This window comes from Micropterus dolomieu, unplaced genomic scaffold, assembly GCF_021292245.1.
Source record: "Micropterus dolomieu isolate WLL.071019.BEF.003 ecotype Adirondacks unplaced genomic scaffold, ASM2129224v1 contig_1728, whole genome shotgun sequence".
NCBI lineage: Eukaryota > Metazoa > Chordata > Actinopteri > Centrarchiformes > Centrarchidae > Micropterus > Micropterus dolomieu.
The window spans coordinates 5400-19213 of record NW_025730718.1 but is presented as its reverse complement, the minus strand read 5'-3'; the positions used below and the strand labels follow the sequence as shown (position 1 = coordinate 19213).

The following is a 13814-nucleotide window of genomic DNA, read 5'->3' as shown; positions in this document are numbered from 1 at the left end:
GCAAAAACCCTGAAACTGACAGGCAGGAATTCCCTGCAGGCGTTAAAAATGTATGGCTCGATTCTTGAAGATGTTTTACCGTTTCACCCTGTGTCAGATGAAGTCCTGGATGCTTGTCTGAGCAGCGTTCAGTCTGAAGCCATGTTTACACAGTCAGATTAGTGGGGCTTAGGTCGAAGCACAGGCCGTGCAGCAGCTGCACTGATCCACTGATCAAACCTACAATTCAAGACGCATTTTTATCTTGCATTACAAAATCCTGCTTTCATCTCAAGACTCCGGGTTCAAGTGAAGCACCGCACTTTAAGCTGGAGGCGCGCTCGTGCAACGCACCAGGCTAAAAAGATTCACATCTACCTGTAAAACGACGCTGATCAAATATGAATCGATCCTATGTTACTGCATTGCCTGCTTCTCGCCTCAAATGTTTTCGGAAACATACTTTGGCGTACTGCAGCGGCGGTGCGCTGGATTTTAAGGAAAAATTAAATGGTAATTCCACAGAAGGGAGTGAATAAATAAGCTGGTTCTTACATATTGCTCGTTTTTTAAATACATTTTTGCAGATAAAGCTCTAAATTAGGACACAAAACATAAATGATCCTATAGATAATAATTCTGAGGTCATATTTCCTGCCGTTATAAGGTTTCGGATGTGAGGCCCAAAACAGCTTGGGGGCTGTGCCATGAATGTAAAACTCACTGTAGAGACTCGCCAGTTAACTTCCTTAGTAAGTTAAGTCCTTCAGCTTTTTGGGTGTTGTTAATTTATTATCTTCTCTAGCTTTTCCATCCAGTTGTTCACAGATAGGGTAAAAAATAACGGTCCAAAATGATGTAAATTTGCATATTTGTCACTGGAAAACATCACATTTTCTTGGAGGACATAAACATATGTGAAAACACAACAATTTTCAGATATCCTGATCTACATCACACGTTCGCTTCACCTCCGCTGCGGCAAATACTCACACGGGGAGACATTAAACGGTTTAGCTCTAATATCAGACCGGTGATATAACCGCTGCCGTGATGTGCTGCAGTTTGTTTTGGACCTTAATACACAATTTTTACAAAACATGCAAATGGAACCACAAGTATAAAATGTTAAAAGGACATGACGAGGCGACACACGTCACACAAATGTTCGTTATAGCTTCGACAAACGAGCCTCGACTGAAACTCTTCTTATAGACCGTTTTCCTCAGTGACCGCGGCTACTTCAACATGTGAGCGGGGAGGATCAGCTTCAACTGGTGGAAATTCAACAGCGGGGAGGGGAACAAGGAAAAGACCCGCCACAACAGAGTCTGGTGCATCAGGAAGTCGTCATGACCAGTAACGTGTTTTGAAGTTTCATGACTCGTGGCGTCCTTGACAGCTGTAGAAAATCCGCCGTCTTGTTTTATAAAACAACGGGAAGTGGGGAGAAGAAAAATCTGGATTTCTTAACCTCTCGTTATCCAGATGAAAGATGTAAGCTGGTCTGGTTCTGGCCTGCGTGTGTTTGAGGTGTGTATATGAAGCCTGAAAGGTGCGTTCACACTGAAAGCGGCTCCAGCGTTTTGGGCGGCTTGATTACACACAAGCTCAACGCAAAGACGCGAATTCCTGCTAATTCGGTCGGCGAAAGAGGCATTTGTCGCGACATTTGCGTGAGTTCAAATTTTTCAACTTGGGCGAGAAATTCACTTGACGCGATGTTGCGCAAGCCTATCAGCGGTGAGGTAGTCCAAACGTCACCGGCGACTTCGGAGCGTTGTTTGGAGAGGACCAGGCGAGCGGTGTAATGAAAATCCGCTGCTAGAGAACCGGGAAGTGTTCGGGGAGCCGCGCAGCAGCTTTGGACAAATAAACAGCCGTAGTCGGTCTGGATTCTGCTCTGACAGCTACGCCGTTTACCCGTGGGAGGAGCTCAGAGTCAACTGCTTTTATTAAATTAGCTTTTTACTTTAGTTTTTGGAATTACAGCTTGATTTATCTTCACTCGCGCTTCTCGGCAGCTTCTGTGCACATCGTGTTTCCACTGGAGTTCTGCTGGACTACTACTACATATTTATATTACAAAAAAACGGACAAAACTGGACATTACATGGAGAAAAGTAAGCGAGGAAGATGGTGAGTTCAGAAAATATGTGTCAGTGACTTTATTCCAGCTGTCGTTGTACTTTACTGTGACCAAGTTAGCATAGCGTAGCCCTGATCGATCCAAACTCTAACAAATCAGCATCATGTTGTAGTCATTTCAGCATCAGTTTGATCCGTTTATTGCAATTATATCACAGCAAAAGTGTTTACTTTGGGTTCATGTAGCTGTGGTATCCGCGGGTTGTGTTTATTTATTTATCGCGTTGTGTCTGAAGACTCAAAATGTCCAGCGGTCGAACTCGAATATTAACTTTCAGTGTGAGCACAGCTCTAGGCCGGCCCGTGGCTCGCTGACAGACAGAAAGAAGATTTGTCTGTTGTGAGTAGAAGAGGACTGCTGAAGCCAGCGGGGGGGAAATGAGCCTCAGGAAGTTTGTTAAACATTTTCAAAGCCTGGACTGCTGCTCTGTCTGTATAAGGGGAGCAGTGGGCGGCAGAGGAAGTCACAGCGATGAGCAAATTCTTCTATAGAATACGACGGCTGTACAGACTTAAGAGGACGAGCTTCTCTCTGCTGGAGACTGAGCGGCCGAATCCGGATGGAAGCTTTCATCCCTACAGGATGTAAATGGAAGCTGGATGAAGGACTAGTGAAGCCTTGAGCCTTGAGAGAGACACGAGAAAGGGTTGGTGCAACAGAGTGAGGAAGGTGACAATGTGTATGCACTGTATTATGAAATAATCTAATTACTAGAGATGTCACAATACCAGATATTTAGTATTCAATTTTACCAGTAAAATACCACAAGTCTGATACCCTAATAATACCCAAAAATAACTTCAACATGTACTTCAACATCCACTCCTTTAAAACACCTGAACATGTGAAAGCTGTGAGAGCTGGTTTGATGGCAATATATTTGGAAATGAGCAAGTTATTGAAATTACAACCTTTCATTGGGAATATTTAATTATTAAATTAATTAAAACCCTTTTTTTTTTTATAATCTTACAGGTCTGAAATGTTTAAGTATGGTCATTATCTCTATGGGCAGTTATATTAGTCAATCAATCTTTATTTATACAGCACTTTTCAGACAAATACGTGTAACACAAAGTGCTTCACACTACAGAGCCATGTAAAAACAACAATAATGTAATAGTACCACCCCATATAACGCCCAGTAGCCCAACCCTCCAACCACAAATAAGCACCTGGGAAAAACAGAAGATCAAGCCCAAACATCCAGAGTGGCATCCACGCCACCCCTGAAACACTAAAACCACAGGACCCCAGAAAAAGCACTAGAGGAGCAGCCCATCAAAAGTAAAAGTATAATATAATAAATAAATCAAATAAATACAGCTTGGTTAAATACAGGGCCCTAACAGTGCGACTATTTTGCTCGCATATGCCCCTAAAAATCAATAAGTGCGAACCCGGAAAAAATATTTATGAGCACAATGTGCGAGTAACTACAACCTACCATAGCCCCCCCACCCCGCCCGCCACGCCGCTTATAGTTTTAAACAGACCAGCCCGAGTAGCAGGTAGGACTGTAGGACGCCTGGCGTCAATCATTTATGTAGAAACTCTGACAGGGACACAGGGGGCGGGTCGCTCGATGGCCGCTCGAGCAGCTCGTTTCAAAAACAAAGACGGCGATGTGAGACGGCTGGAGCGGCGAGACAGGAGACAGCAGGGGGAAGATAAGGTAGGTTTGTGGGTTTTGGCGAGCTGGATATATCAGGAGCTTTCATAAAATCAATAAGCTCGTCAATTTCACTTTTCGTCAACTGACCAATCACAGCCTGGACGGGGTGGGACATAAAAATTCCTGCTACAGTAGACTTTAAAATGTTGAACTCTTCCTAAATGAATGGTTCTGATTATTGTTGAGATGGTAACAGTAACAGATTGTTGGCTATTGTTCTTGCACAAGGATTTAATGAATGAAAACATGAAACTGCCGTTTTGTCCAACTGGAATAAATACCATACTAGTGGGCGGCTGTATAATATACTACATAAAATGACAATGCATATAGTAAAATTAAAATCAACAGTATTCTTTCAGATTAAAATCTAACTTTTCATCTAATGTCATTATAATAATATAAATCCTCATTTAAACTAGTTTCTCCTCCATGTTGTAGAAAGAGTGCGCCAGTATGTGTCCTTCCAGCTTCCTCCTGAGAGCAGCACCTTCCCCTGCTTCTGTTTTACTGAAGCTACTGTAACACTGCTCAGTAGTCTGGTTTACATCAGGGGTGGGTTCCTGCTGCTCTCAGATCATCAGGGAGGGTGTTCCACAGACCAGAGGACCTGAGGGTTCAAGTAGGTTCATAAAAGGTACATTCTGCTTCGTCTTCTTTGGTGATTTTGAGTTGATCCTGTGAAACATCAGCCTAAATTAGCTCTCCAGCAGATCCCAGAACCGAGAGAAATCCAAACTCTGACACGTGGCTGTTGAAGGAAACAGCCATGAAAATGACTTCATCCGGTTTCTTTTCTATAGAACTCGTCGAGGCGGAGCTGCAGCCGCGCTTATCGATATCTTTGGCACCAAGCAAAACAAGTATCGACATGTTTTCAGAACTGTGGTATTTGGCTTGGTACCGAACAGGGCTGAGCGGCGGTTTTGCCCGTCCTCTGCCCGGTGTCAGCTCACACTGAAAGTGTGTCTGCTGCGGAGCGTTTAGCCTCACATTGTTGGCGTTAATTTGTCATTTTGTGAGCATCAGGTTATGTTTCACGGAGCATTTCAGAATCATGAAACGATCTCAGTCCTTATTTTCTGTGCTTCTACCCTGCTTAAGTAGCTACGTCGTTTCTTTTTTGTCTGTTTTAACGGTGTTTATCGTCGCTATACGATCGGGAGTCTGCACAGGGTATTTTATTTTGAAAATCGGGCCACATTACAGTTTTTATGGTGTCTCATGTTGTAATGCTCCATGTTTTATCTGTTACACAGTGGACATTGAACTAAACTAAATCGTATCGGTTCTCGTGACGTCCCTACTTACACAAGCACCAGCTACAAGCTTTTTCCAGAGCTTTCAAGTGCATGTGAAGGTCTTCATCAGCAGATCCAAGTTTGCTCAGACATCATGGAGATGGCTGAATTGTAATGACGATGTAGAAACTTTCACGTTTCTGTATGTGAACTGGTTTCTTTCATCTGGAAACACAGGAACTGTTATTATGGCCTAGTGCTGCTGAATCATTAGAAAACAATTAAAAGCTAAACCACTCAGAGAAGAGGTCCTGGAAATGACTTCTCCATCTAATCTAATATTTCTACGCTACACATTTCACGCGTTTGGCCCTACGGTTAGGTCCCGGCTGCCGTGTTCACTCGGCGGGAGCTGGAACTAGACCGCACAGAGTTTGCAAGACGAGGTGCGGGCGTTACGCACATTCAGCGCTACTGGCTACTGCAAACGTCAATCAATGTTTGCGACCCTAGCTTTGTGTTTTAACGGGGAACACGTAAATATCCGGAAGCAAATGGCACTCCGGTTTCCGTTTCATGGGAACTTTAAATCCCTGTCTCTGGCGCCCAGTGCAGCGACACGTCCTCTGGTAAAAGAGGCAAACTTTCCCTTTGTGTAAAGTGCTTGTTGTAGAATAAACAACGTGAGAGCAGAGTTTGTAGGGTTAATGCTTCCAGGGTCACAAACCCAAAACGCTTTCTTCAAGCGTTAACAAACTGGAGGTATGAAAAATTAAAACCCTCCTCGGCTTGTTGTTTATGTTTACACAGGAACAAGGATGCGGCGGAGGGGGTCAGCTGCGCCGCGAGCCGAGTCTCCCGATTTAACATCGTCTGAACATTATTCATGAAGCAGAGCTGGAAGTGGCCTTTTTTTTTTTTTTTCTCCCCGAGTGCCGCTTGGAGGACAAGATCAATTCTTCCTCACATTTGGCTGCCAGTTTCATCTTTTATTCCTCTGGTGCTGCACACGCCGACAGCCCGGTAAACTATTCACGCACACAAACACACAGCTACGTCCCAAAGGATGTTTCAGAGCTCCTCCTCACTTCATTTCTTACCAGCTGACCCAGTATGCTTCCCTGCTTTTATACCCAGTTAGCTGATCTGAATAAACATTCACACACACAAACACACGACAGCCTGCTCATGCATTCATTCATTCATTCATTCATTCTGCTGCAGACAGCTTGTGCGTTTGACACGAGAGGTATCGCTGCCGCCGTGCAGAGCGAAGGTCGACTTCTGACACACGGTGCGAGTGTTGCTTTAAGAGCGGGAACGTGTCTGCCCTGCAGCAACATGCCGCTCCCACCTGCGCTTAAAAAATTCACAAAGCATCGTGGGAAATGGCATAAAGGTTTCTCCTCTTCTGTCTTTCTTGTGTTTCTGTTGGCATTCAGATTATTCCCTCGCCCCGGGGTCTGCATGAAAAACATTACCTAACTAATGCATCAGGGCGAGAGGAAGAAGATGGCGCTCGGCATGTTAAAGAACGTTAAACTTTCTCACTTTAACTACACGAAAACAAGTCACAATCCTTCGGGAACGGCCAATAAAGGCTGTCCTGTGCACCCAAAAATACAGACGTGATGGGAGGAGAAAATAAAGAACACTAAAGCCTGTCAAAGCATGTCGAACAGGAGTGAAAGCATTACATGAATATCAGAAAACCAAGAGTCAAAGATGAAGCTGCACAACCACAGAGCCGACGCAGATTCTGTGTAAAATTCATTACAAATTCATCCAGCTGTCAAAACATTATGTTTACAAGTAGGGCTGCATGATTAATCTAATCACAATGGCGTCATGTGCGATTACATAACCACGAAAGGTGTGTGATTTAATAAAACAGAAAAAAGTGTGTGTGACGCTCTCTGTGTGTGCGCTGCAGTCTGCTCTTTAGCTCCGCCCACACCGGGCTCTCGCACGTGCCTCTAAAAACAGATAAGCCTACGTGCAATCAAAAAAATGTTTTATAACTTTTAAGACCTACCGTAACCCCCCTCCCCTCCGCTAATCGTTAAAAGTCAGACTAGCCACCGGAGCACCGAGAGAAATGCTGGTCGCTCTGTGACAGAGCAACACGCCAAAAGAAAGAGAAGAGCATGCCTTTTTTTTCCTGATGTGCCTGCACCAGAAACTGTATAAAAAAGGCTGCACGTGCTCAGTCCATGCTGATTTTAACAGCCGCTCACCTTCGGCTGGGTCTCAGACACGTGTGAGTCGGTGTGGCAAGTTTATCGGCATAAGCTCGGCTTTCTGTTGGTTTCATCTTCTGGCGTCATTTAACAGACCGCTTTCTCGCTTTATTCTTGTGACTGTCGTCTTTTCGGAGGTTTGCGACTCACCGCTAAAGGAAAAAGGAGATCTTTCAGTTCAGTTTATTGATCAAAAGTTAATAAAATAATCTTCTGTTGTTACTTTCAACACAAGTACAAACAAACAGTACCTTAAATTTGTTTCCCACAACTTATTTGGTCACTAAACTATTTCACTCCTCCTCTCTCATTCAAATATAGAATAACTCCTGCACTCTTTCCCCTGATAGGCTAATACCACCAGTGAGGACGACCTAATCATGACGAGGAGGATCTGATTCAGTTTCCCAAAACTTTTTTATGTAGCAGTTATTTGAAATAAGAAAAAAATAAAATGCTTGTCCATAACAACAACAAAAATAATAATACCAATCAGGTGACATGTCAACAGGTAGCTTTAGTTGTTCAACATGTTTTCACAGAGCCCACGTGCCTGTCAATCACTTTTCGTCAACCGACCAATCGCAGCCTGTTTGATGTGCTACAGCAGTTATAATAAAATATTGACAAGTTAGGTCTTGGCATTAACAAATTAGAGAACGATGTAGAGTATTTTGCTTGCGCAAGTATTTAATGAATAAAAACAGCACACAGATATAGTTTTTGTGTCTAGTGGTAAAATAATATACTACTATATGAAATCATAATGAATTTAGTATTTAATATATTATTGTTATCCTAACAGTAAACTATTAACTAAACATTATACTCATGCACAGTTCCTCCTCCAGGTTGTGGATGGAGACTATGCAGTGGACAGATGTACGCTGAGCCGGTGGGCCAATATTTGCTCCTTCTAGCCACCTCCTCTGTAGAGCAACACGTTACCCATGTTCTGTTTTACTAGTTATTGTTATAAATATTGTTTAACTTTGTTCAAGTTGAGAAATACACATTTCAAAATGTCAGTATTTTGTGCTTCTTCCTTGATAATTAAGCAAGTTGACTCACAGTACCATTTGTTCCATTATAATCGAATCGCAAATAGAAATATGACTTTTTCTCCAAATCGTGCAGCCCTATTTCCAAGTAACACTCGCAATATTAAACAGATATTACCAGACCAGTAGAGTAACGCCTCTGCGACACTGCGGCGCCCAAACTGCTCCAGAGGAGACAGCAACACCCATTTTGATCACATTATAGGATCAATTACGTGACATGAGAGCTTGCATGTGTTTGACTGGCCTTCACACTGCGTTTCAGCAGAAGTTGAGCCAAAGATAACGTTCTCATTGAAGTGAATGAGGAGCACGGCTTCACTCTGAACTTCACCAAATGCTCCACAACTTTTTGTACTTGTACAGTGAAAGGAAAGTATTTATTTTGTAAGTATGAATATCCAGTCCTGTATTACAGAAAGTCTACAGTACTGGTTGACAGTCTGATTGTAAATGTTAAAAATTATTAAATTAGTGATAACCAACATGTTAACTTCAAAACTATAGTTTTCTTTAGTATAAATTTCTAAACAGTTCTCAAACTCAGCAGGGTTTTTCCTGCATAGAGAAAATTTTGGCATCCCCACAAGAGGTTTTAGCAAGCGCTTACGGAAAATCACCAGCACCAAAATGATAAGAATTGAAAAAGTGTTTCAAATATTCTCTTGTTTTAATAATCAAACAGCTTTTGAGCAAACAGAACATAAACTTAAATATGATGTCTTGACATCCAGCAGTAACCTCTCCTCTCATCCACATGGATGCGCTGGAATTTTAAATCAGCTGCTGCGTTGGTTTGACTGCGCCTGAGCGCTCCGCTACAAAGCTCACGCTACTGGGAGAGATGCATTTTACTCCTTGGCCTACCGGCACCAGGACTCTCCTCTGCCTTCTCCATATTAGGATTTCTGGGCACTTGGTAACAAACTTTATTCATTTTTAGGAAAGTAATTACAAAATAGTTGAGAGAATAGAGTGCTAACATTAGCAAGAAGGGCTAACTAGTTGCCCCTTTCTGAGTGGAATACAGACTTCATGTTGACTGACGTCAATATTTAGCAGCTCACGACAACAGCTAACCATGTGAGAGCTCAGCAAATATGACCTTCCTCTGTGTTCTTATGATATTCTGAATAAGGAAAGTCCTATAATGTCCTCCTCCTTATGTTCTATGATTGTAGTGTTTTTGCATTGAAATATGCTGAGGTGTCATAAATGATAACGCATACAACCATTAAGTCAGTCAACATTTGAATCTACATGGAATAACAAAGCAGCACAGAGTGGTAAACTCAGGTCTACACTTTATTGAATATTATGCACAACAAAACAAATCCAACAGGTGTTACAGTGTCACAGGAATCGGACGTTGCTTCAGCTCTATAAACATCAGCAATGTGTTTAACATTTAACAAGATGATGTTAACAGTGACTCTGCTCAGAACAGTAAAAGTTAATTCAATCCTGTGACAGGGTTAAGGTGTAGACTTGAGACAAAAAAAGAGATTTCTCTTGTATTCTGAAGTGATAATTATTTTAAGATACTGCACAAATAAAAAAATGAACCAATGCTAAATTTCAAAAAGGCACATTAGCTACCTTATGTCCAAACATAAAAGTTAATCAATATATTTTTACATGATGAGCATCAGTTTTAACATACTACTGTTGACACAGCAATTGTGGGGAAGCACACTGCATTCACCAAAGAAAACAAACGAATTTAGACCCCAACCCTCTCGCAATTATGAGAAAAGACATTGCTTCTGTTCTATAAACACCAGTAATGTGCTTAACAACTAACAAAATTGTGTTAACAGAGATTCTATACTCAGAAATTGAACTCTAGGTCAGAGTTAAGGTGTCGATGAAAGAAAAACAAAAATATTCCTCTAGTATTCTGAAAAGATGATTATTTTTAAAATGTTGCACAAATAAGAAAACAACAAATGCTAAATTAAACAATAGGCACGTTAGCTACATGATAAATTCAACTAAACAAGTTTTGTTTCTATCCTATTTCAACATAGTGTTAATATTGCAATTGTGTATTGATATATGATCTGTATCTTTAAGTATCAGCAATTAGAAAGTTACAGTATACTTAATATCTATGTTGTACCAAGCAATTAAATTTTAAAGTTATTGTGAAGCTGTGAAACACAAATCAGTTTTAACTAAGGCCGAGCAAAGACTCAACATGAACTGATAAACAGAAAATGACTTATACAGTCACATTATTACATCGTCACTTATTCTGGTCCTTCTGGGTTTGAATGCAGTTTTGAATTTGTGAAGCAGGTTCAAGCTAAAATGTGGCGTAAATTTTAAACCCATGTTACTGTCAACGGACCAAGAATCTATCAACTCTTTCTCATCGCTCTTAATCAGCCAGATGCAGGTACACGTAGTTGTAATATTGATTAACCCAGAAACATGGGTAAACTGGCTCAGTGAATGTGGTTTTAAAGGTGTAGAGGTGACTCAGTGAGTCAGAGGAGACTCTGTAGTAGGACAGAGTTCCAGCAGGCCAATCCAGAAACACCCCAACTCTGCTGCAGCCAGTAGAGGGAATCGGGATGTGGTCATAGGAGCCATCATGATATTTGTAAAGTGAGGACTTATATTGGCCAAAACACCATGAAATGGTGTTGTTTCCAAGTTGGCTTTGTTTACTGCTTGCTTTTCTTTCAATTCCCTTGTATGCAACACCTATGTAAACAGATGTAGAAGAACCGACACTCCACTCTACCTCCCAGTAATGTCGCCCCTTTAACCTCTCTTTGCACATCACCTGAGGATTTGAATCAAACCTCTCTGGGTGATCAGGATACGTCTGCCACGCTCCATATGTTGCCTTTTTGTTTCCCTCAGACAGAGTGAGGTAGCCGTTCACAGTGTCTGAGTCCAGGGTGAGATCACAGGCATCTGATGGAGAGAGCAAAACAAACTGTGTTATTAGTCATTCTGACAGTCTAAGGTGTTTTTGGAAGAGAGTCATTTGTACACTTTTTGACTCAAAATAAGCATAGAAAAGTACTTACACCACAGCAGATCTCTTCTGTCAGTGATTTTCTCCACAGGAGGGAGGTCAGGCTTTGAGAAATCTTCAGAGACCAGAATGCCCTCCTTGTAATGGTAGATGGTTGCTCCTGTGTATTTCTTATTTGCTACAGCTGCTATGAGGAAACGGAATCGGCTGTTGTTCTTCAGTGCTTTGGCAAGATAAGAGAAAGATTTGGCTTTTTCTCTCATTTTGGTAAAAATTTCATCTGAGAAGTACCACAGGTCTTCATGGGTACATTCTAAGTTGAGTGAATCCAAGTATTTGGTCATCACATCAAGGCAGGGGTCAGCACTCTCCAGGGAGGTGAAAACAAAGCACAGAGCATCCTCTACATCTGCAGCAAGAACCTCTCTGTCCAACTTTGACTGATTGTGGACAATCTGTGTTCCCTCCATCTTTTCTACACAGGACCTGATGATGTTGATTTCTCTCTCTTTATGGTCCATCCACTTCTGTAGTTTCTCTTTGCTGAATGGTGACTGTTCTCTGTCTGTAAAGACTTGTTTTACTGAACTCTCATCTTTACCTTCACGGATGAGGGGAAATTCCTTCTTCATGGTCTCTTTGAGTTTAGTTTCATAATTTCCACACACGTTTTTGAATCTGCTTAACTTTTCTTTAATTGTTTGAAAATTCTCTACCACTTTTTCATCCAGGGAATCGTTGCATCTAATCACTATTTGCTTTAGATCATCTACAGCATCTTGAGCCAACACCACTAGTCCATCGCTGATCTCTCTCACCAGTTCAGGAGCTTTAGGATCCAAATTCTTCAATGGCATCAGCCAGACCTTCAGTGGAACACGCTTTTCTCCCAGCAGCTTTGGAAGATCTACATAGGTCTTCACTGCCTCTTCAAATGTTGCTGGGTACCTTTCAAGAATGAAGTCTCCGTAGAATTTGCAGGAGAATTTCTCAGTCAGATCTTTTTCTGTATCATTCAGCTTTAGTTCAACTTTCCCCTCAACATTCAATTTGGGGATCTTCTTTATCACAGCTTCCATGCTGCCCTGGAAGTCCTGAGCGGTGCTGGCGTCTAACTTCTCACTGTCAAACACAAAGAAAGCGTTTGTCCCATAAAGGATGCCTGTGACTACATGAGTTGCACAGCCCTTATCGATATTATCTATCTGTTGTCTGGTCATAGTTGCAAGCTGATTCACAGACAACTCTGACAAGTATGTGGTATCACTGTACTGAAACGTAACTCTGCTCTGTTTCATCGATTTCTTCGTATCATATAGATACTTGGCAGATCCTCCAACTTCAATCAGTCCACTCATGAAACTGGCCTTCAGTGAAGCATTAATATCCAGCAGAGAGGACTTCTCTTTAATGGAGTCACATGTTGAACTTTTGAAGCTGGTGCTTTGTTGAGGGGTTTTAGATTTGTTCTTTTCTAGAGTTTCTTTATCCCACAATGTTGAACCTACAGAAATTGGAACACTATTTGTTAACACAAAGTTTTAAATTTTTGTAGATTTCTACATGTTGCAGCTTTCTCCATGCCAGCCATTCACTAAACATCTGTTGTAAAATGGCTCCACAGACATAATTATGGGATTAATTTCAGCAACAATGACGACAATGTTTTAATTTTTTGCAGTACAATATAATGGCCACTAATATATCAACATCCCTACAATCACTAGCTAAAAAATGGTCCCAACTACATTATAGAATTACTAAGAATTTGCCAATAATTTAGTATTAATTAGTATGAATATGTGAGGTTATGAAATAAATTCAATGTTCCTGTAAGCAGAGCTGCGACAGGCAGATCTATTTAGAAATGGTCTACGTCAAGTCTTACCTGGGATCATTTCATCGTGCCGAGCATCATAGAGCATTCCTAGGGTGAAAGGTCGAGCCAGGGCAGCAATCTCCATGGTATGTGAGGCCATTTCTCCAACCTGCTGAGAAATATCAAGCCAGTGACCACACATCCTTCAAATACATACATGCATCTGTTGTTGTCTCCCTCTGTCCTCCCTGTTTGTGCTCACCTGGTGAAGTTGTGTAGATCAGCCGAGTTCTGTGAGAGTCTTCTTGACTTCAAACTGGAGCAGTCTGGTGATCTGTGATGTTGCAACACTATTTATATCCTGTCAGATATTCTCTTGCTCTTGTGCACGGAGCTACATATATGGTATACACATTAATGTCCCTGTTCACAGGAACCTCCCTAGCAGATAGGAAAACTGCACAATTTGTTTGCAGCATGCAAATAAAACCCCAATCAGCACAGTCAATGACGACAGCGGAGTTAAAGAATTTAAATGAAATGCTTGACCAGCTGCAGCTCAAAGGAACCGAGCCTACCAAACAAATATATTTTGTTCTTGGGGGAATTTAAAGAAGCTACTAGAGACCTTTAACTTTAGAAATATGCAATGTTAAAA

General features: G+C 41.6%; 1 protein-coding gene across 1 annotated transcript; it reads right to left on the bottom strand.

Annotated features, from left to right (window-relative positions):
- Window positions 1-10728: 10728 nt before the first annotated feature.
- Window positions 10729-13316, bottom strand: LOC123964324 (neoverrucotoxin subunit beta-like). The gene is made up of 3 exons (XM_046041367.1): window positions 13226-13316; window positions 11390-12841; window positions 10729-11273 (listed from the first exon to the last, which is right to left on the bottom strand). The coding sequence occupies exons 1-3, from the start codon at window positions 13314-13316 to the stop codon at window positions 10729-10731; spliced, it is 2088 nt and encodes a 695-aa protein (XP_045897323.1).
- Window positions 13317-13814: the final 498 nt, after the last annotated feature.